The sequence below is a fragment of the Mobula hypostoma genome, chromosome 18 (genome assembly GCF_963921235.1).
Source record: "Mobula hypostoma chromosome 18, sMobHyp1.1, whole genome shotgun sequence".
Taxonomy (NCBI): Eukaryota; Metazoa; Chordata; class Chondrichthyes; order Myliobatiformes; family Myliobatidae; genus Mobula; species Mobula hypostoma.
In genome coordinates this window covers 42,052,262-42,074,071 of record NC_086114.1, presented here as the reverse complement: position 1 = coordinate 42,074,071, position 21,810 = coordinate 42,052,262, and the positions used below count along the sequence as shown (strand labels likewise).

The 21,810-nt window shown below is 44.7% G+C and overlaps 1 protein-coding gene across 1 annotated transcript in view; it reads right to left on the bottom strand.

Annotated features, from left to right (window-relative positions):
- Window positions 1–21,810, bottom strand: part of nfkb2 (nuclear factor of kappa light polypeptide gene enhancer in B-cells 2 (p49/p100)) — a 75,691-nt gene that overhangs the window by 23,458 nt on the left and 30,423 nt on the right. Inside the window, exons 9-13 of the mRNA XM_063070800.1 lie at window positions 17,024–17,128; window positions 8,329–8,414; window positions 2,883–3,021; window positions 2,171–2,296; window positions 1,558–1,761 (exon numbers count right to left, since the gene is read on the bottom strand). Coding sequence (XP_062926870.1) covers window positions 1,558–1,761; window positions 2,171–2,296; window positions 2,883–3,021; window positions 8,329–8,414; window positions 17,024–17,128 — 660 coding nt within the window. The remainder of the gene's footprint in view (window positions 1–1,557; window positions 1,762–2,170; window positions 2,297–2,882; window positions 3,022–8,328; window positions 8,415–17,023; window positions 17,129–21,810) is intronic.

Genomic DNA, 21,810 nt, shown 5'->3' with positions numbered 1-21,810 from the left:
GTCAACTTGCTCCTGGGGCTGGCGAAAATTGCCATCCGTGGCTCCTGGAAAAGGGTGGCAGGAGGTTCTCCCCGGGCGGACTGCCTGGCTATGTTCAGGGGGTATGTTCGTGCCCGGGTGAACATTGAAAAGGAATACGCACAGTCCACGGCGACCGTAGAGGTGTTCCGGGACCGTTGGGCTCCGCGGGGTGTAAATGCCATCATTGATGAGGATGGCAATATATTGGTTTAAGATGTATTGTCTGTTTGTAGTGTAGTAAATATGTTAGTCACTGGGTTTGTAAATATTGTATAGCACCGACATTTGTAATAAAGAATTTTGTAAAAAAAAAAAACACTCACCAACCCCCAGATTAACTGACCCAACCCCATTCAGATACAACCTACCCACCCTGTGCGGGTCTCACCTCTCCCAACACTAGTCGCAATACCAAATGGATCCAAACCTCACTGCCCTGCCCCACCCCTCAGCAATGCTTCCATTTCTCTTCTTGTTTCTGTGCCTACTCTAACTGGGAGTCACCAGGACACGGCTTCCTTTGCCTCCTATTGTTTAGTCGCCTCCCCAGCTCCAGTGTTATCTGTTTGAGGCACTCAAGCTCTCTTCTACCACCTGACGGGCACCCATGTGGACTAGAGCCTCCGGCTGGCCACCTTCCCGCTCGATGCCCTGTAGCCGAGCGTACAGTGAGTCATGCAGTAAAATGTGTGCACTTTGAATGTTTGTGCAGTCCCTGCACTGTGGGAAGCCTGCATTTACTGCCCAAGTCCTGGTGCTCTCTAGGTGTGAGAGTAAGCTGGCACCTTGCACTGGAGGATGCTACTCAGTGGGAAATTCTGGGATTTGACGCAGTGAACAGAAAGCCTCTGCTTACCGATGTACTGGTTACATTTGAGCCCTCAGCCATCCTTGATTTGCAGAGCAGTTATGTGGCAAGGTGCAGACTCTGGGGATTCAATGACAATGCCTTTACTACTTGTACACACTCTGTAATCATCAGGAACCACCGTCCCTTCCACCTTAGTTCTAGGGAAGGCCCGTATGAAACAGCTGAAGATGGTTGGTTTCAGGACATTCCACACGAGCCTGAGATGATTGATTTCCCACGACAGTCTTCCTTTGAATTTGGTGCGACTCCCAGCCAAGGCAGGGTTTCCACACTGCCCACTGAGGAGACACGTTTGAGGATACAGGGGCCCTTACGTTAATGGCAGTCACAGGTTTTATCTGACGCACCACTCAGCTTTGGAGTTCTATGTCAAATCCATGGAATACCAAATCCCACCTCATTCACATTGAGGTATATTCATATTAATTCCTTCCTTTGCAAAAATTACCTTCATGTTGACAGAGGTGGAATCTTCATTCATTCCACAACTTCACTACATACATTCACTGAAGCTGTTATCAACAAAGCTCTGTGGCTCAATGATTAGCACACCGGAATATCTGCGATTTGGAACCACCTTTCTCACGCCTGACATCTTGTCCACGGTTACCACACTGTTAACACTCAGCACACTGCTGTGGCTGTCCTGAACTCTGATCACCTACCGGAGTGAGAGAGAGGGGTCTGCTGCTCACTGAGCTGTTCGACTTCCTGTGGGCCTCTGCTGGAAACCTCCATTGACTGGGGTGAAGGATTCTGTTCCACAGAGAGCTCCATTCCTCCCTGTGCTCCCCCCGTGTGCTGCATCCCCTGCTGGTTCGCCCAGAGTGGGTTTCCGAAAGTATTCGAGTAGTTTAAATAGTTAAAACCTGAAAGGAAACAACAATGGTCCTGAGAATCTTTACTCCTGGTCTGTCAGAGAGTTTGGGTAGTCCAGCTTCCAAAAGGTGGAGATCTTCACCAAGATCACACGCCAACATACCCAGGAATGCCTCCCTCCTCCACGTCACCACCACACCCACCTTCTTGGGAAAGCACTGCCAAAATTCTGCCCTCCCGCCCACCCCCCCCCCGCATACCCGTCAGGACCGGCTTCATAAATGTCCCCCCTGTGGCTCACCACACCCTCAAGACCACCTCTGCAGTGATCCATGCCCAAACAAGGCTTGCCCAACCCCTTCCCTACCCCATATCATGGGAGTCAAACACTGGCCTCTCTCCAAAGCCTACAGTAAACACCACATTCTTTAAGGACGAAGAATAAAACCCAGGCCTTACCACCACCTCCTCCACCACCTGCTCCTCCTCCTCCCCCGATTCCTGGAGACCCTCCTGATGGACCTCCAAAGTGATCGGAGAAGTGTGGAAGCCTCTTCATCCTTTTCCGGTTCACTTCTTCCCTGTCTACAGAGGGAGAATGAGTGACATGAATTGTGATTTGGGAAAGCTGGGAACTCAGTGCAGAGAAATAAATTAAGCCACAACGTATCCCTCCAGCTATCAAGTAAGGAAACAAACACTGATTTAGGGAGAAGAGAGGGTACGGGGAGAGAGGGTGGGATTAGACTGGGAGTGATACACAGGGGAAAGTGCTGACATGAAGACAAACGCCAGAACGATTAGCCATTTTCGAATCTAGCAGCATACGTGTGGGGAGAGCTGGTCATGTGGCTCCTCACCACTACAGCATCTCGTACGAGTGCGTCCTCGGGCATTGCATGAAATCATCCCACCCTGACCTCAGTCCACCAGACAATGTTAGGGTCAGCTCAGCACAGCACACCAGTCCCACTGACAACACGCTCCACTGCTCCAAGTACCGAGTGAACCAACCATTGGCTTCTCAAAGTGTTTCTGGTTGCCAGAGGCCGCTTTGAGTGCAAGCTCTCCATTTCTCTCAGCCGCTCGGCTCAGATTTTGATCACTGAACCCATCAAGCAGCTCAGCACCACTCACCCACCGTTGCTTCGTGTCAGCTCCAGAGGCTTACCTTCCACTCTGGGGCAATACGTGAAGGCTTTGGCTTCACTCGTCTCCCCGTCTTTCCTCCTCTTCAGCTGAACAAAGACTGTGATTGGTCTTTCGATAGAAATGTTCCAGTAGCGGGGAGTCCGGAACACTATAGCAAACTGAGAAAATGCAAGAGATTACATAAACAAGTCAGAGGAGTGCCGGGCACCTACACTAAATGGGCAACAGCTGGGGGTGCACTGCAGAGGTAGAGGCATCTAATAACCTAATTGTCATGATCAGGGGTACCCCTCTCATCTGTCAGGTGGTGGGTTTAAATCCCACTTTGGCACATCGCCTCACAGATTCAGTCCAGCCGCACTGCTGCTGGTCGAATAACAAAAATTAACATATCCCAAAACCACCTTGTTACCACCCACAGTACAGAGGACATCACTGTGTAGAGCTGCAGGAGATGGGAGAGGTCCTCAGTGAGTGTTTGTCTGATTTTACTATTGATACAGACAGAAAGACTTTGGGACTTGAGATAGTTAATGGGAGGTCTTGTGGAATAGCTTACATTATAGTAGAGGTGATACTGGATGTCTACCTTCATCCCTTAAAGACAAATCTCAAGGGCCTGACTAGGTACATCCAAGGACACAGTGAGAGACCAGATAAGAAATTGTGGGAGCCTTGATTGAGATATTTGCAGTGTAGACTGGAGAGTAACAAATGCTGTGCCTTTATTTAAAGTTTGCAAAAAAAAAATCAAAAGCTCCAGCACATCCTCTTTCTCAATGTCTATATGCTCAAGCATTTCAGCAAGTCTCCCCACAATTGCCAAGGTCTTTTTCCCTGGTGAATAGCGAAGCAAAGTGCTCATTAAGTACCTTCACTACCTCCAAACACACGTTTCCACTATCGCACCTGACTGGTCCTATTCTCACACAGCTCATCCTCTTGCTCTTCATATACTTGTAGAATGCCTTGGGGTTTTCCTTAATCCATAAATGTAGTACTTTCACAGTGAGGGCTCTGGAGAGTGTTGTGGAACAGAGGGAACTTGGAGTTCTGAAAAATAGCTCCCTCAAAGTGGAGTCACAGGTAGACAGGGTAGTGAGGAAGGCTTTAGGCATGTTGTCCTTCAGGCAGTGCACTGAGCATAGAGGCTGGAACGGTTTTACAGGACACCGATGAGGCTGTACTTTGGAGTATTCAGTTCTGGCTACATTGCTATATTAAACTGGAAAAATGATATTAAGTCAGCTGGGAAGACTTAAAGAACAGATGATATCCTTTCCCTCATTAACTGAGGGAGGCAATAAGAAAGTTAAACTTTTCTAAAATGACTAATTATACCTCAGCTGCTCACAAACTGTGGACTTCCCTGAATTTATTTTAATTTTGAAATCTTTAACCACTAACTTCCCTTAATTTTGTCATTTTAAAATAGAGCGATGTAGAAGAGATTTAGGCTCTCATTTTGTGGTTAATCAACCATCGCTGTTCTATTGAAGGCAGGTGACTCCAGCACTGTTAGCTAGGAATCTCTCTGTTGGGCTCACCCATTTCCACCCTCCTATCACATGTTACCTTTCTCCAAGTGTAGACTGCAAGGGCAATTGTGTCAGAATTAAGTTAGTTAATCAAGGTATCTGAAATAAGTGTTTTCAGGTGGGATGACAGCTGGGGTCTGTGGGATTCGACCTCCACCTGAGTTCACTGTGACCACATCTACAGCTGATGTCTATAGTTCGAGAGGACCTTCAGTTCAAAGTTGATGCTGGACCCTTACACTGCAGGACTGGTCAGGACAGTCAGGAGGGTCAGGACGGTCAGGAGGGGCTGACTGATAGAGCCAGGTACGGGATTCAGAAGGGAGGGTCCAAGGAACCTTGGACCTTGTACGATCCAACAGACCAGTTCACATGGAGCCTGCAGGGAGAGTGAGCACTTACAGGGAGTATTCAAGCAAGGGCAGTGAAAAGAAATGTATTGGTGAGAACGCTTGGATAGATATGTACAGGATTGAGGGATATGGGCCAAGAAAACACAGGAAATTGGGACTAGATGGGTGGGCAGCACGGTTGACATGAACCATTTGGGCTGGAGGGACTGTATCCATACTATTGCTCCATGACTCAGTGGATGGAATCGTAGGGATTGTCTGCAGCCACAAGTGAGAGGTTCCAGGGCTGCGATACCTGCCTCAGACCAGAGGGCAGGGACTGCACCTCGGAACTGGAGAAGGTGGAACACGTACAAGACGAAGAGGAACATTCTGCTGAGGGACTGTGAGCAGCCGCAGAGCCACAAAGCCACAAAGGTAAATGCCTGGACTCTTACCTGAGCCACACAAAGACTGGCAACAGGGGCAGTGAATTAAACATGTGGTTCAGGGATTGATGTGTGGGCAAATGGGTTTCAATTCATAGGACACTGGCACTAGTGGTTTGGAAGGAAGAAGGGCCTGGCATCCATGTCTCTAGACCAGCAAATCAAATAATAGGGCTTGACTTGATCTTTAAAGCAAGTCATGGGGGTGGATGAGTTGATCATATTTTCAGCTGATTAAGTCTTTGCTCGATTAAAAATAAATAAATGAATTTATTTTCCCTCTCATCCCGATTCAAAAAGATGATATTTCCTTACGGAGATACAGGAGAAGTTATGCTGGGGAATAAGGAAAAGATGGAGAAATTCAGAGGACAAAAAACCTCCCACAAATAATGGAGAACCATAGATTCAGAATGAAGGAGAAGCTCAAAGGAATCAGCATGAATTTTAAAATACTGCAGAAATAGATTAGGAGAATGCTAGAGGAATGAATTTCCATTGTGTTGACTCCTACAAAACTGAAGATGGTGTCTATGGTTGTCTTTTTCCATTGGCCCCAGAGTGGTCCCCATAGACTGAAACATAGCAAATGTAACCATACTATTCAAGGAGGGAGAGAAACCAGATTAGATTATCTGACATCTTGAGCAGGGATGATGCTGGACTTTCATTAATAAGGAAATACAGTATTGTGCAAAAGTCTGAGGCAGATATATATATAGCTAAAGTGCCCAAGATTTTTGCACAATGCTGCATAACAGGGAACTTAGAAAATAAGGATAGGAGTTGGTAGAGTCAAATTGTTAATCATATTTCACAATTCTGTTGAAATTACTTCAGGTTATAACGAGTAGAATAAACAAAGGTGAACTGGTTGCTGTGTTTGGACTTTCAGAAGGTCTTCATTAAGGCATCACAGGATATCGAAACAAAATTAAAGTGGAAGGTAGTTTAGATGAGCAATCTCAGCCTTAAATATTGACCGTTCATTTTCCTCCAAAAATACTGACTGTTCACTTCCCTCCATAGATACTGCCTGATCTGGCGAGATCCTCCAGCAGTTTGTGTGTGCTACTTAAGAGTGCACAGTAGCAAGCATGCAAATTTATTTGCATAACACTTGTCAAACACAAGGCAGTTCCAAGTGGTTTACATGGAACAAGATATGTACAATATTAGGCATTTTATGCTAATATGGATTATGGACTGATTAATAAGCAGAAAGCAGTGGGAAATGAATGGGTCAAACTTAAGATGACTGTTACCAGTAGAACTCCCAGGGATCAATGCCGAGATTCAGTGACGCACATCAATTGAGGGGACTAGGGGCAAAGGAAAATCAAAGAGCTACAGAACTACGAATCTAAACTAAAGAACAAAGATAGTTGGAAACATTCAGTAAGCCAGGCAGCATCTGTAGAATTGTTTACTGATGACACAATGTGAGCTGCAAAGAGTATGCAGACAGGATTCAGGGGATGCACCAAAAATCCACATACAGGTCGCAGGCACACGATGGTCATCAGGTACTCTTATTAGGTCAGCAGGGCCTTTTGGCAATCACCTCTGTAACCAAGTAGCCCTTTTCTTCAGTGTCCAGAATGGGGCCACACTTAACTGAAGACCCACCAATTTCAATGAATGTCAATCAGTTCCAAAGGACTGGTGATAACAACAATGTACAGTACTGTCTGGGCATTACAGAGGTTTACAAGACCAATAACATGACATTCTGCAGATGCTGGAAATCCAGAGTAACACACAAAAAATGCTGAAGAACTCAACAGGTCAGGCAGCATCTATGGAGAGGAATAAACAGTCGGTGTTTCAGACTCACACCGTTTATCAGGACTGATGATGAGCCTTTGCCCGAAATGTCGACTGGTTATTCCTCTCAGTGATACTGCCTGACCTGCTGAGTATCTCCCGCGTCTTGAGTGTTGCTCAAAACTTCCAACATCTGCAGAATCTCATGGTTATGGTTCAGTCCCATCCACCGTTGCAGGAACCTAGCAAGTCCCCTTCCTGATGAACAGTCTCAGCCTGAAACATCAAAACTCCTCTCCATAGATGCTGCTTAACAGCATTTTGTGAGTGTTACTTTACGTGACCAATACCTAGAGTAACTGGTGTTGCAATATGATTAGACAGGACAGGTGTGTACCTGCTAGAGTCTGGAGAGGTGAGAGGAAACTCGACTTGAGGGTTTTGACAAGTGGATACCTAAGATCCTTGGCGGGAAGACTCAAGGCTGTAATGAGACACTCCTTGAAACTCTCCTTCTCAAAAAAAAAGTAGAGGCTGTGAATTTTTTGAAAGCATAGGTGTACTGTGTTTAATTAATTGGCACAGATTATTGGGGTGGATGTGAATATGGAGTTGAGGTTGTAATCAGATCAGTTGTGATCTTATTCACTAGTGGGGCGGGCTCAAGAAACAAAGCAGTATGTTCCTGCTCCTAATTACACGTTGTTAAATGTAGAGACTTTGTAAGGTCTTGATGTCCGGGGGATCTCCGTGACTTTCCACACCAGCCACCGATGTATCGATTTAGCCAGGCATCACCAAAACTGAGGGAGGGTCGCTGACCTGCAACTTTGAATGGCTTCTCTCTCCACAGCCGCTGCATGGCTAGCTGAACTCTGAGCATTTTACATTGTTGTTTCACCAGACTGAATATTGGGAAGGTAAGCTCATTGTTCAATTAAAAGTGATCACACTGACCATTTACTCTCAAGTTTAATTAAATGAAAGGTGATCATACCGAACAGTTCCAATCTCAGGAGCTAGAAACCATAGGATGCCCACAGTCCAAAAAATTAATCAAAGAAATTAAGAGCCTTGGCAAGTGTATCAGATGGAATTGGTGAATACATTTTTATACTAATGGTGATCTGGAATGCAAAAGGAATGGTGGAACTAGAGGAGTTCAAATCAATGATGTAGAAGTTAGAGTTGTGGAGAGTGAGCTCCAGAACGGCAATCAAAAACCTTTCATAGTGACATCACAACACCACCAATGGCTTCCTTCCAGTTCTATAACTCAGTGATGTTGGTTGTTTACATTTACATTTGTGGGTATGACAGGGCAGAACCACACACATACCCAATGTATGTGTAAATGGAGTCAAATAACAATTGTTTACCTGTCTATGAACATCCGTGGGACCAAAATCTCCATACGCTTCCCAGCCATTTTCGTCATCCTCATAGAAACGGATCTGGATGTCATCTGCAAAGCAACAAGAGCTGCTACTTCCTCCATTGGAGATTGATGCACACTTGCTGCACTTCAAATGATCCCAACCCCTACCATGAACAACCAAGGGGAGAATTCTCTGCTCACTTTTCCGTTCCCAGACCAGCTGAAGAACCGCCATCCTTCTTGTCACTTGGATGGCATGGAATTTGGTTTCACTTCTCTCTTGTCATGGGAGAAAGTGAAGGAAAACAGGACTATGGGGAGGAATCATCAGCTATCACATGGAAATAATATAGTAAGGGAGTCTTACAGCATAGAAACAGGTCCTTCAGTCCATCTGGTCCATGCCAAACTTTTATTCCTTTTGATCAAAAAAAAACTGATAAATCTGTTGGAAATCTTTGAAGAAATAATAAGCAGGATAGACAAAGGTGAATTGGTGGATGTTGTGTACTTGGATTTTCAGAAGGCCTTTGACATGGTGCCACACATGAGGCTGCTTAGCAAGATAAGAACCCAGGAAAGATACTAGCATGGATAGAGCATTAGCAGATTGGCAGGAGGCAAAGTGGGGAATAAAGGGTGCCTTTTCTGATTGGCTGCCAGTGACTAGTTGTGTTCCGCATGGATTGGTGTTGGGACAGGTTCCTTTTACGTTCTAGGTCAATGATTTGGATGACAGAATTGATAGCTTTGTGGACAACATGAAGATAGGTGGAAGGGCAGGAACTGTTGAGGAAGCGGGGAGTTTTCAAAAGGACAGATTAGGACAATCGGCAAAGAAATTGAATATACAGTCAGGAAGTGCGTGGTCATGCACTTTGGTAGAAAGAACAAAAGCGTAAACTATTTTCTAAATAGGGAGAAAATTCAAAAATCTGAGGTGCAAGGGTACTTGGGAGAGCTTGCGCAAGATTGAATCAGTGGTGAGGAAGGAAATGCAATGTTAGCAACCATTTCAAGAGGACTACAATATAAAGACAAGGATGTAATGCTGGGGCTTTAAAAAGCACTGGTGAGGCCTCACTTGGAGAATCGTGAGCAGTTTTAGGCCCCTTATCTAAGGAAGGATGTGCTGACATTGGAGAGGGTTCAAAGATGTTCATGAAAATGATTCCGGGAATAAAAGGTCATAAACTTTGGGCCTGAAATTCCAGGTACAAGAAGGTTTTGATGGCTCTCGGCCTGTACTCACTGAAATTTAGAAGAATGTCGGGGGCATCTCATTGAAACCTATTGAACTATGAAAGGCCGAGATAGAGCAGACGTGGAGAGGATATATACTATAGTGGGGGAGTCTAGGACTAGACACAGCTTCAGAATGACGGGACGTCCATTTAGACTGTAGATGAGAGGGAATCTCTTCAGCCAGAGGACGGTGAATCTGTGGAATTTGTTGCCACAGGTGGCCGTGGAGGTCAAGTTGTTAGGTGTATTAAAAGCAGAGGTTGATAGATTCTTGATAAGTCAGGGCATGCAAGGTGACGAGAAGGCAGGAGAATGGAGTTAAAAGGGAAATGGATTAGCCATGATGAAATGGCAGAGCAGACTCGATAGGATGAATGTCCAAATTCTACTCCTATGCCTTATGGTCTAACTGCAAGAAACCAAGGAGGATGATGACTACAGCTCGGCATAATCTCAGAAACCAGCCTCCCCTCCAGGGACTGTCTATACTTCTTGTGCAGCCGGCATAATCAAAAGCTGCACCCACCCCAGGTGTCCTCTCATTGCCCCCCTTCCATTCAGCAAAAGATACAAAAGCCTGAAAGCATGTACCACCAGGCTCAGGTGAATTTCTGCCCCACTGTTATAAAACTACTGTACGCTTCCCCTGTATGATAAGATGGGACTGTTGACCTCACAATCTACCTTGATGTGACCTTGCACCTTACCGGCTCCCTGCAATGCACTCTCCGTACTGTAACACTAATCTGCATTTGCTATTGTTGGACCTTGTACTACCTCAATGCACTGTTGCAATGAATGGATCTGTATGAACAGTATGCAAGACAAGTTTCTCATTGCATTTTGGTGCAATTATTGGCCCTATTCTAATGTGATTTCAACTCAGATCCACAGCTCACAGATTGAATTCTCTGGACTGGAGAACTCACTCAGTTGGACAGAACTAGAGCACACCTGGTGTAAAGAGGTGGCACAATAGCGTAGAGATTAATGCAAGTGCTTTGCAATGTTAGCTGTAAGATCTGGGTTTGATTCCTACTGCCGTCTATAAGGAGTTTCCATGTTCACCCCATGGGTTTCCTCCGGGTGTTCCGGTATCCTCCCATTCCAAAGACACATGATTAGGTTTAGTGAGTAGTGGGCATGCTTTGTTTGCACTGGAAGTGCGATGACATTTGCGGGCTGCCCCCAACACAGTCTTCGCTGATTTGATTTGATGCAAACAACGCATTTCCTGCATGTACATGTGACAAATAAAACTAATCCATCTTTATAGAATTTATCGCCAACATGAAGAAACTGCTTTTTGCCCAATACTTGACGTAATCTGTGCAATGACAAGTTAAAATTGTGACCAGCACTTGTTGAAAATTGAGAATTAAACAGACCAAAAGTGATTGAATGAAGTCTCAGGTGTGGCAAGCTGAGTATTGACAGTAAACGATCCATTTACAGGACCTACACTTAGATCCCTCCTGCTGCAAGTTAACAAGGGAGTAGAGGCTAGTGATGCCTTGACAACTGGGCAATTTACACCACTGCTGGTAGGGGCATACTGTGTGACTAGTGTTACTGTGAGGGTAATACTCAAGACTGAATCAAAAAACCAGGAAAAATGTAGTTCAGCAGGTACAAGCTACTTGTTTCTTATGAAGGAACAGCTTTGATGGGAACTATGCAGACTGAGGGTGGAGTAAGGTAGGGAAGGAAAACAAGCAGAGTAAAATCAGTAATGAGGGTGGGACAAATGTAGCATTCTTTCTCTTAGTATTGAGCCACAGAAACAGAATGAGCCACATGGACAGAGATAAGAATATGGCCATAAGACCTTTAAACTAGTCAGGAAGGTAGAAGGCAAAAAAAAAGTTCTGAAATGGACCAAAAGGTAGAAAAGTAGTCGGCAATAGTATGCAGCAAGTCAAGCTCCAGGGAAAGCTAGAAGACACAAAATAATCAAATGTTTCAATAAAACATTAGAGCAAAATGTTAAAATGTGGCCCCATTTATAAAAAAATCACTGCAGAGAGAATAATATAATGCATCTCAGGTACAAATTCAACTTGCAGGGCATGAAGTTTCAGGCACTGGGCCACGATTGTCAACACATGCAGCCTCTCCGGTGATTGATATCCGTAATCTGTCAAGTAGGGAACCGTGCACAATTCTGATTTGATGAAGACAGATGTGAGAGTACGGAGGAACATCTGGAAAACTTCTGAAATGCCCGCTTCGCTGCCGCTGCTACTGTGTAGTAACCGGAATCTCCGGAGCAGAAGGCCCTGAATCCTCGGCTTTGCTTGTTTTAGCGACCGGGGTGAGGTCAAAGGTGCTTGGCAGAGGATGGCACTCGGGAGGCTGTATTGGAGGGGCTGGTCGGAGGCTCGAAGTTTCCGGATGGACAGACTCAGTATTGGCTGTAGTCGGCTGCTTCCAAGGCATCAGCAAGTTGATGGTGCCTGGAGGTTTATGGCAGGGAGTTTCTCCCTTTTGCCGCCGCTATCGGGAACTCGGGGACTTTGAGACTATTTTTACCGTGCCCATGGTCTGTTCTTCATCAAATTATGCTATTACTTTGCACTGCTGTAACTATATGTTATAATTATACGGTTCTGTCAGTGTTAGTCTTTGGTTTGTCCTGTTTTCTGTGATATCACTCAGGAGAAACATTGTATCATTTCTTAATGCATGTATGCATTTCTAAATGACAATAAAAGAGGACTGAGTGTTCTCATAATCTAATCTAATCTAGACTAAATATTGGAGGTTATAAGCATTGGAGAAAAATGAATAAATGACAGAGGGAGAGTAACAGGTGAAAACTTCAACAATGAATTATGCTATTATCAGAGATGTGTAGATAGTAAAGATTAGTGAAGTGAGAAAAATTTATGATTCCAATAGAAGTGATTGACTCCTTAAACAGGTAGCAGAACATCTAAACACAGAGATTAGATGAACATGCAGCAGAATGGCTTTCATTTGGATATCAAAGTTCAAAAGTTCAAAGTACACTTATTATCAAAATATATATAAACTTCTTGCTTTATGAACCACCAGTAAGCTGTCACCCATCTTCAGTAGTGCTATCTTAAACTGTATACAAATTGACATAAACTGAATAAAAGTGAATTTTTAAGTGCTGAAGGATAGCCAATTATTTCTGACCTCAGCTCCATAAAGCTTGAGTCTCTCATTAACCAAAATTCAAAGTCCTGATGAAGCGTGATGGCTCAGCATGCACCGCTCCGTCGGACAATGCTGAAAGTTCACAGCAATCAAACAAAAGATTTGACATTCATCCTAGGCTGATCCAGAGATTAAGGAACATGGAGAGTTGGTAAATTGGACTCAGACTTGGTTTAGTCATTATATGACCTTTGGCCTTCTGGTAAAGATGGCACTGGCAAGACATGGCAATGTTTTACAGGCAGCAAGCAAAACTAACTATTCTATTAATTACACTTTTTCTGGATTACAATGTGGATTACAATCACTGTAAACCACAGTCTGTAATTTCCCTTTAAGAGTCGTGCTTTTGAACCATCTGTATGACCTAACATTTTTGTGGTATCCTGAAAGGTTCAGCAAACTGGACTCTCAGAAACGCAGGTATGGCTACAGCAGCCATTTATAGAAAAGACTAGGGGGCTGATTGAAATGGTGGGACCTGGGGCCGAGGGTGAAAAACGAACCTATCGTTGGCTGATTTAAGCGCTGAGCCACGTTAAAAATAATAAGGCGTCAAGGCCGAGGGCAAAAGACAAACTGCTGTTCACTACTCTGTGAGGTTTACTTGCCCCAGCATTGAAGTGAGGCTGTGCCTCACTTTAGGGGGTTCATGTTCATGTTCCGTGTATTATTCGTTTACATTTTTAATGCTTGGACGATTTGTTCTCCCCCCACTCCACCGCACATTGGGTGCTTGACAATCCCTGTTGTGTGGGATTTTATTTAAATGGATTCTACTCTTTCTTTGCTTTATGGCTGCTGCAAATCTCTTGGTTGTATTCAGCAGACAGACTGATACTAAATATACTCTGAACTTTGAAGACCAAAGATGATTGTGGAAAAGGGGTATTATTCTGACAGAACAGTGCTGGGAACTCTTGTTTATAAAAATGACTTGCATGAAAATGTAGACAGCTGCTTAGTTAGTTTGCAGGTGACACAAAGTAAGCAGAGTTGCTGAGAGTGATGGAGGTTCAGAGAGAATGGAGGGATGTGGACATTTTGTAAGCAGAAAGCATTAGTTTAGTTAGATGTTTAATTACTAGTTTAATTTGTTCAGCAGAACACTGGGCTGAAGGGCCTGTTCCTGTGTGGTGCTGCTCTATTGTCACGGTTCAATGTTACATTTATGGGCAGAGAAACGGCAGACAGAATATAATCAGGGCAAGTGAGAGGTCAGGAGCAAGTGGAAAGTTTACAGTTAATGGCAGCACCCTTAACAGCCTTGATACCTCTGGCATCCAAGTCAATAGCTTTTAGAAGTGGCATCACAATTAAAGAAGGGATACTTGTTCTTCTTTGGTTGGGACCCTGAGTATAGCAGTTGGGATGTCATGCTGCAACTGTATAAAACTTTGGTTTGGTCACATCTGGAGTGTGTGCAGTTCTGGTTGTTGCATTACAGGAACTGCGTGAAGTTCTTTGGAGAAGGTGCGTAAGAGGTTCACCAGGATTTGAGAGCATTAGCTACAAGGAGAGGTTGGACAATCTTGGATTGCTCTCCCTGGATCATCTGCGGCTGAGGGGAGACCTGACAAGGTAGCTCCAAGAATACAAGATACTAGGGTAGATAGTCAGAAAGAAATATCAAATATTAGAGGAAAGAGCTTGAAGGTGAGAGGGTACTAAAGATCCTGTGCATGCCGGAAATCCAAAGCAAAACACATAAAATGCCAGGGGAATTCAGCAAGTGAGGCAGCATTTATGGAAATGAATAAACAGTTGACTTTTTGGACCAGGACCCTTCATCAATCCTGATGCAGGGAATAGAGGGATACGGATCATGGCAGGTAGATATACTTAGTGTTTTTTTCGTGGAAAAACAAGGGATCTAGTGCTTTCCCGGCATATATGACAAATAAACTCTTCCCGGGCTTTCAGCCGGGTACAGGTATTGATTATACCCGATATTTCGATGATAAACTCTGCCACCTTCATTGGGGATGGCAGAATTTATCATCGACATGTCAGTTATAACTGATACTTGTACCCGGCTGGAAGCCTGATGAGAGTTTATTCATTACGTTTAGTTCATTTGGCATTATGGTCAGCACAAACACTATGGGCCGAAGGGCTGCTCTTGAGCTGTTCTGTAATTGTGTCAAGTGGCTCACTCCTTTGAGATTATCCTCTAGCTTCATACTCTCCTGCTTAGGTGAAACGCTCATAGCATCCACCTTGTGTTATTAAACACTTGGCAGCTGCTCAACCTCATGACAGCCATCACTCACTGAAATTCAGCTGATCTGTCCTTTGTCTCACTTCCACGTTGCTGTTCTTTTACCATAACCAGCTTCCCTATCCTCCAAATATCTGTTCATCTTTTGCAATAGCTATGGCCTCCAGTTTTCTGGGGTTTAAGAAATTCAAATTTTTCCTGGCCTTGACTTAATGCAGGCAACGCCTTTCTCTGAAACTATGCCCACATGTTCCAAGCAAAATAACGTCAGAGAAACAGGTAAAGTTTTAGGTCCCCCCAACTTCCCCCCCGAATGGAATCATGCACACTCATTTAAATCTTCTAAACACTGTGGAGTTTTACCAGAATGGGACCTCCCTGAAGGACCCAAAACAGCCAACCTTTGCTACCTAGTAGGGTGACAACCCTAACCACCAACCATCTCTTTACTGCCACAGATGCTGCTCAGGCTGCCGATTTCTTGCAGCCATTTGCTTTATTACTCCAGATTCCAGTATCTACAGTTTCTCATCTCCTTTGTTTCCTTCAAATACATCTTTCCTTAAATACAGAGACCAAAATTCTACCAAGCTCACCACGTGCTGTCCCATCAAAGCCTGGTACATCTCCAGCAGGACTGACTTGCTTTTACATACTACTCCTCTTGTAACAAGCATTTGCTCTCCAAACATGAACGTTTTCTGCACCATTCCATGTAAATATTGTGCTTTGGTATCCTTCCTGTCAAGGTGGATAACTTCATGGTTCTCAATACTACACTGTTTTCCTTCATTCACTTAGTCTTTCATGACCTTTTTGTTTACCTCTCTGACTTCCCCACCTGCTGTCACCTGGAATCAAAATACCCAGCTCCTTCACCCACACCATTCCTGTAGATATAAATAGCCAGGCCCCAGCACCCAGCACTGTGGCTCCAAGCCTGGCAAATGAAATGTCCTGCTTATCCATATCCAGTGTATCCTATCCGTGACCAACCACTTGAACGGGGGATTAAAGTATCAAACACCAACTCCTCACAAGGTCACAGAAATAAGACCTTCATCCACCTGAGATGGTGTTGGTCATCACATACCTGTCTATTTAAATCATATGTTAATTGCACTTTAGTGTCCACCTTGCTCACAAATCACAGGCAGTGACATTTATGCAGCCTTTGCTGCAAAGGGAATGCTGGGCTAAAGTACAACTGCCTAAGGGAGCGGTGGCACTGTTCTTTCAAGCAGGGATGTGCTTTCATTGGAGGCAGTCCAGGAACTTCACTACGTTTATTCCTGGCATGAAGTTGTTGATCTGAGGAACACCGAGCAGATATGGCCACTGCAGGGTGTGCCTAACCACAAACTTTTCGTAATCATGTCTGTAATACCCTCTTTAACAAAGAATTGCAGAATTATCTCAACAATTGATTTTCACTTCCAGCCAACTCCACCTCCCAGTTACTGTCAGGGTGAACTCCTAGCCCACTGGGAGATGAAACCAGCCAAATGTACCAGCTACAGTCCACTTCCATGCTCATAGCTTCCCAAAAGACATAGGAGCAGAATTAGGCCATTCAGCCCATCGAGGCTGCTCCGCCATTTCATCATTGCTGATCCCAGATCCCACTCAACCCCATACACCTGCCTTCTTGCCATATCCTTTGATGCCCTGACCAATCAGGAAATGATCAAATTCCACCTTAAATATAGGCACGGACTTGGCTTCCACTGCAGGCAGCAGCACAGCACTCCACAGATTTACAACTCTCTGGCTAAAAACATTCCTCCTTACTTGTGTTCTAAAGGGTCTCCCCTCAATTTTGAGGCTGTGCCCTCTGGTTCTGAATACCCCCACCATAGGAAACATTCTCTCCACATCCATTCTATCTAGTCCTTTCACAATACTGACAGAAACAGTGGGTTCACCGCGAAGACCTGATTGCTAGGAGACACTAACACCGTGGATCTGCATCCCACCCGAGCTCGAGTCTAAAATGAACAGTGACCTGCACCAGACTTTCCTTTCTCTGATCTCCCCGACTCACCTTTTTGAACCTTGTCACACAGGAGGTAAATCTCATCTCCACCGAGCACACAGCCAGATGTTTTGTCCATCCTGACAATCTTCAAGTTGGAAGCATTTGGAGCCTCTGCCAAACAGATCAGAAACATTAAAATATTAACAGTAAAATTTAACCTAGGAATGCAGTGAAGTGCATAAAATGTCTCACATATGTAAACAATGAAGATCCTAACCAGGTCCCTAAAGCAGCTCTTGAGCAAAGGAACCCAAGTTTTATCCTTCCATTTCCTGAAATGTCTGCCATTTTCTACTTGAGAAAATGACCAAAGGGAAAGAGTTACACACCTATAATTTCGAAAGTAATTGTGAAAATAACTGCAGGGAATTTCCCGTTCTACATCCTTGATGTCTTAAGATGAATTGGTTGGAAATACCTCAGAAAGTCCATTGGCAGAACCTGTGATTAATAGCAATTAAAAAAAATGGATGAAGTACATAGGTATCTTGTGTCTCACTACTCTCCAGTAGTATTTCCTGCAGTCACTGTTTCTAATCTTACCAAACTCTAGCAATCTAAATCACACCATGTGCCCCTACAGAAGTTAGTATACATTGCCACCTTGTAAGCTATGGTGCTCTCATACCATTTCATTATTTCCCTGTCTTCACTACTTTCAGGCCCATGTATAATCCAAAAACTTAGTTCTCACATGGTTCAATCACACCAGCAAATGGGTTTACTCAAAATTCTTCTTGCAATTAACATTACCCAAGTTTCTCATCAAGTTAAGACAGATCATGTTCTGTTCTATACTTCACTGGGGGGGGGGGGGGGAGTAGTAGGTAGCCATTGATCCCAGGGGATCATGGGTTTGCGCCTCTGGGTGCGAGCCTGGTCAGGAAGGTTTGAAGAACTGGCTGTTGCCCATGCAGTGGGATCCCCCTCTCCACGTCACTGATGTAGTCCAAAGGAAGGGCAAGCACCTATACAGTCTGACACTAGTGTCGTCTCAGAGCCTGCCAGCGTGAAGTTGTAAAAAACATCAAATTGCTTTAGGGACACCGGCTCTAGCTTTCTTCCTCAGGGTTTACTCCTGAAGCCTTTCCCATGGGTGGATACGGCCACAAGGCAGCAGAGGTTTAAAAGACATGATCAGAGTTTTCCTTCTCCTAGCCGGGCTGCTGTCCAAGGCTGTCGAGCCCCACCTTTGCCCGTTTCTTGTCAGTACAAACAGTTCTGCTGGGCCTAGAGGCAAAGTCACACGTGAAAGCCAAGAATAGAACTTGATTGTCAGAGGTTGTTAGTGACGCATGCCATTTGGAGCACTTACCCCCAGCTATGACAAAAAAAAAAGTCTAAAATCAAATAGAGAAATCAGTTTAAGGATAATCATCAAATGAAAGATTGAAGCTCTCTCTCTCTTTTTCTAGAGAGGTGGTAGAGGCAGAGACTTTCACAACATTCAAACTTCTAGACAAAGACTTGAATTACCAAAGCATCAAAGACTATGAACCTAATGAAGGTAAATGAGATCAGTGTGGATGGGTACAAAGGATAGCATGGACATTGTGGGCTGAAGAGCCTGCTTCTGTGCTGTACAATTCTATAAGAGAACAGCTGGTCTCTTTACCTGAAGGTGGTGTATATTCTATACAAGGAGCATGTTAAAGATTAGTTACATTGGAAATGGGGATGTGGTTTGCCATTGAAGATTTTGATCAAACTATTTTTCATAATGAAAGGAGATCTCACTGAAACTTAGATTTTGTGGAGTTTTTTTTTGCATGACTCGACAGGCTGGACTCAGGCAGGAACATCTACCCAGCTGAGGGGTCTGGGGCCTGAGGGCACAACATCTGCATAAGCAGTAGTTAGTTTTGGACTCAGACAAGATAAAGGTGGTGAATATTTTATAACTTGATCTCATGGTTGGAAACACTCAGCCACTGTGTCCTTTCAAAGCAAGCATCAATAGATTTCCCATTATTGAGTGAATCTAGGGGTAGATTCGGAGGTGGAGTAAAAGTTCAGTACTGATCCTGATTAATGGAAGAAATATCCCGATGTGCTACTTGCACTTCTTTTTGTAACAATCTTAATACATTTACTTATTTCAACCAGTTACAGTCCTCTGTCCTCATCATGGCTTGAAATGGCCTCGAAGGTGCTCACTAGTAGGTTGGCTCTGCAGTCAACCATTCCTTGTCTGACGTACCACCACAAACCCCACTTCATTTTGCCTCAGTGAAGCCACTTTTTCTTGTTCCTCAGTCTCACAGCCTGTCTGAAGAACATACTGCATCATGCCCAGGAACTCTGTAATACTACAGGGATCAAGTAGGCAGATACCCAAATATATACCCACGTCCCACAGTGACCGGACAGTAAAACTGACCTCTGCAGTACCAGACCCTGGTGTTGGGAGCAGAATAAAATGTCCAGAGGAGGGGAGTTGAGGCCAGCATAGATCAGCCATGGTCATCTTGAATGGTGGGGCAGTCTGACGGTCTGGTGTCGTGGTCTTACTTGCACCAACAGCAAAGCTGTGGTGTGGACCAGCATCTGCAACCGGTTTCCTATCTTGTTGAATTAAGTTTTAGGAATCCTGCTTACACCTTGCGGCTTCAGCAAACCATCACCATCCCTGTCTGCTACCCTCACCATTCAGTTAACCCAACATCGGCATGTTAGGATCCCAGGGAATTCTAAATAAATCCACAACATTTCTACAATAAGGAATTTGCTCAGGTTGGTAACATTGCAGCAATAATCATTCTGATCCCATTCTTTACCAAACATCAGTTGGATGAGGACGTAGGACGGTGGTTGTAGATAAATTATTTTCTAGCTCAGCCACCATCTCACTGGCCTTGGTTTCTCCCACTGACTAATAGTCTGACCAATTCCAATACTAGGTACAAATGTCAACTGAAAAACCCAAGAGCAGCAGTGGGAATTTTCAGTGAGTCATGACCGTTGCCTTCTGAAGAGGCAATGACAAATTTTACCTCAAGTTTGTTAATCCTAGTATCAATCAGTAACAGCCGTCCCACACCAACTTAGATCCTTGTCCAGGACAGAGCTCAAACACATGAAACTCTGTTGGCTCGTGTTCAAACTCTTTACCAAAATGGAGTCCTCCCCTTCAGCAGCAATGCATGAAATTCACTGTCTGCTCATCTGCTACATATAAAATTATGAAAGGGATAGAACAAGATAGAGGCAGGAAAGTTGTTTCCGCTGGTAGGTGAGACTAGAACTAGGGGATAGAGCCTCACGGCTCAGGGAAGTAGATTTAGGATGGTGATGAGGAACTGCTTTTCCCCAGAGAGAGGTGAATCTGTGGAATTCTCTGCCCAATGAAGCAGTGAAGGCTACCTCAGCAGATACACGCAAGACAAGGTTGGGTTGACTTTTGCATAGTCGGGGAATTAAGGGTTATGGGGAAAAGGCAGGTAGGTGGAGATGGGTCTATGGTCAGATCAGCCATGATCTTATTGAATGGCGGAGCAGGCTCGATGGGCCAGATGGCCGACTCCTGCTCCTATTTCTTATGCTCTTACATTCCTTACCTACAGCTTTATTCTAAAAGGAATTCATATTCTCTAACCTGGATATAAAACTCTTGAATGAAGCAACAAACACTGTGCTGTAGGAGCCAAGTGACAGATGGAAACAGTATCTGGTGGATAGGATGAGCTGCAAGGTGTAATGTGTAGTTGGTGTTGGATTACAAAGACAGGTGACAGAGGCAAAAATGGGGGATTGGCAGGAGCATGAAAGAGACCCAATATTGGAAGACAACGCTCATGCCATTGGCTTGTAGATCACCCAGGGCAAACACGAGGCTCTGTTCCTCTCTCACCTTGGTCGCAGAGGATGGACAAATCGGCGTGGGAAGAGGAATTGCACAAGGCCACAGCAGACAGAGCACAGGTGATCTGCAAAACGGTCATACAGTCTGCGCTTGATCTCTCTGATGCGGAGGCCATGCCGAGAGCACCAGATGAAGGTTGCAGGAGGTGCATGAAAATCTCTGCCTCACCTGGACAGGCTGCCTACTTCAACCCTCAAGATCTCTCTCCCACCTGTGCCCATTTGATTTTGGTTCCATCTGGCCCTCAACCCTCCCCAGATGGTTCCTATTCTCACCACTTTTACACATCAGCACTGGTAGCTTTTGTGTCCTTGCCAATCACCCTTCAGCAGCTCTCCTTCCTCCATTGATGGCAAGTCTCCAGTGGGGGGGGCCTGCAATTCTCCCAACTCCACCTCCCCCCTTCCCCCACTGAGCTCTATCTGCCCATCACTCTCCACTCCTTCTCAGTCGACCAATCACCTCAGGCTGCTGATTCACCCTTCCCCCTCTTCTGCTTATAATGACAATCTCCCCTCTCCACTCAGCTTAGACACACAAAACATTAACAATTCCTCCCCCCCCCACACAGAGGCTGCTTGACTATGTTCCTCCAGCAGATTGCTTGTTGCTGCAGATTCCAGCACCAGCAGTCCTTTGTGCCTCACTCTTTTGAATGCGTTATTTCACTGAAGCTTCACCTACATGTCAGCTCTAACTGGCCCACTAGTGAATTCACACCCGTAAGTGCTCTGTGACCTTGCCTGGACCAGTTCAGCGCCTCCACCGCATTTACAGCACTACCGTGGCCCATTGTCATGTCTTCATCTTTGACATTAACTGTGGTGCAAATTTCTGACTGAACTATGGCAAGGGATTAAGAACAAATTCCCTGATCCTGTGCCTCACAACCGAAGGATGAGCACACAGTAACTGTGGGATTTTTTTTTTA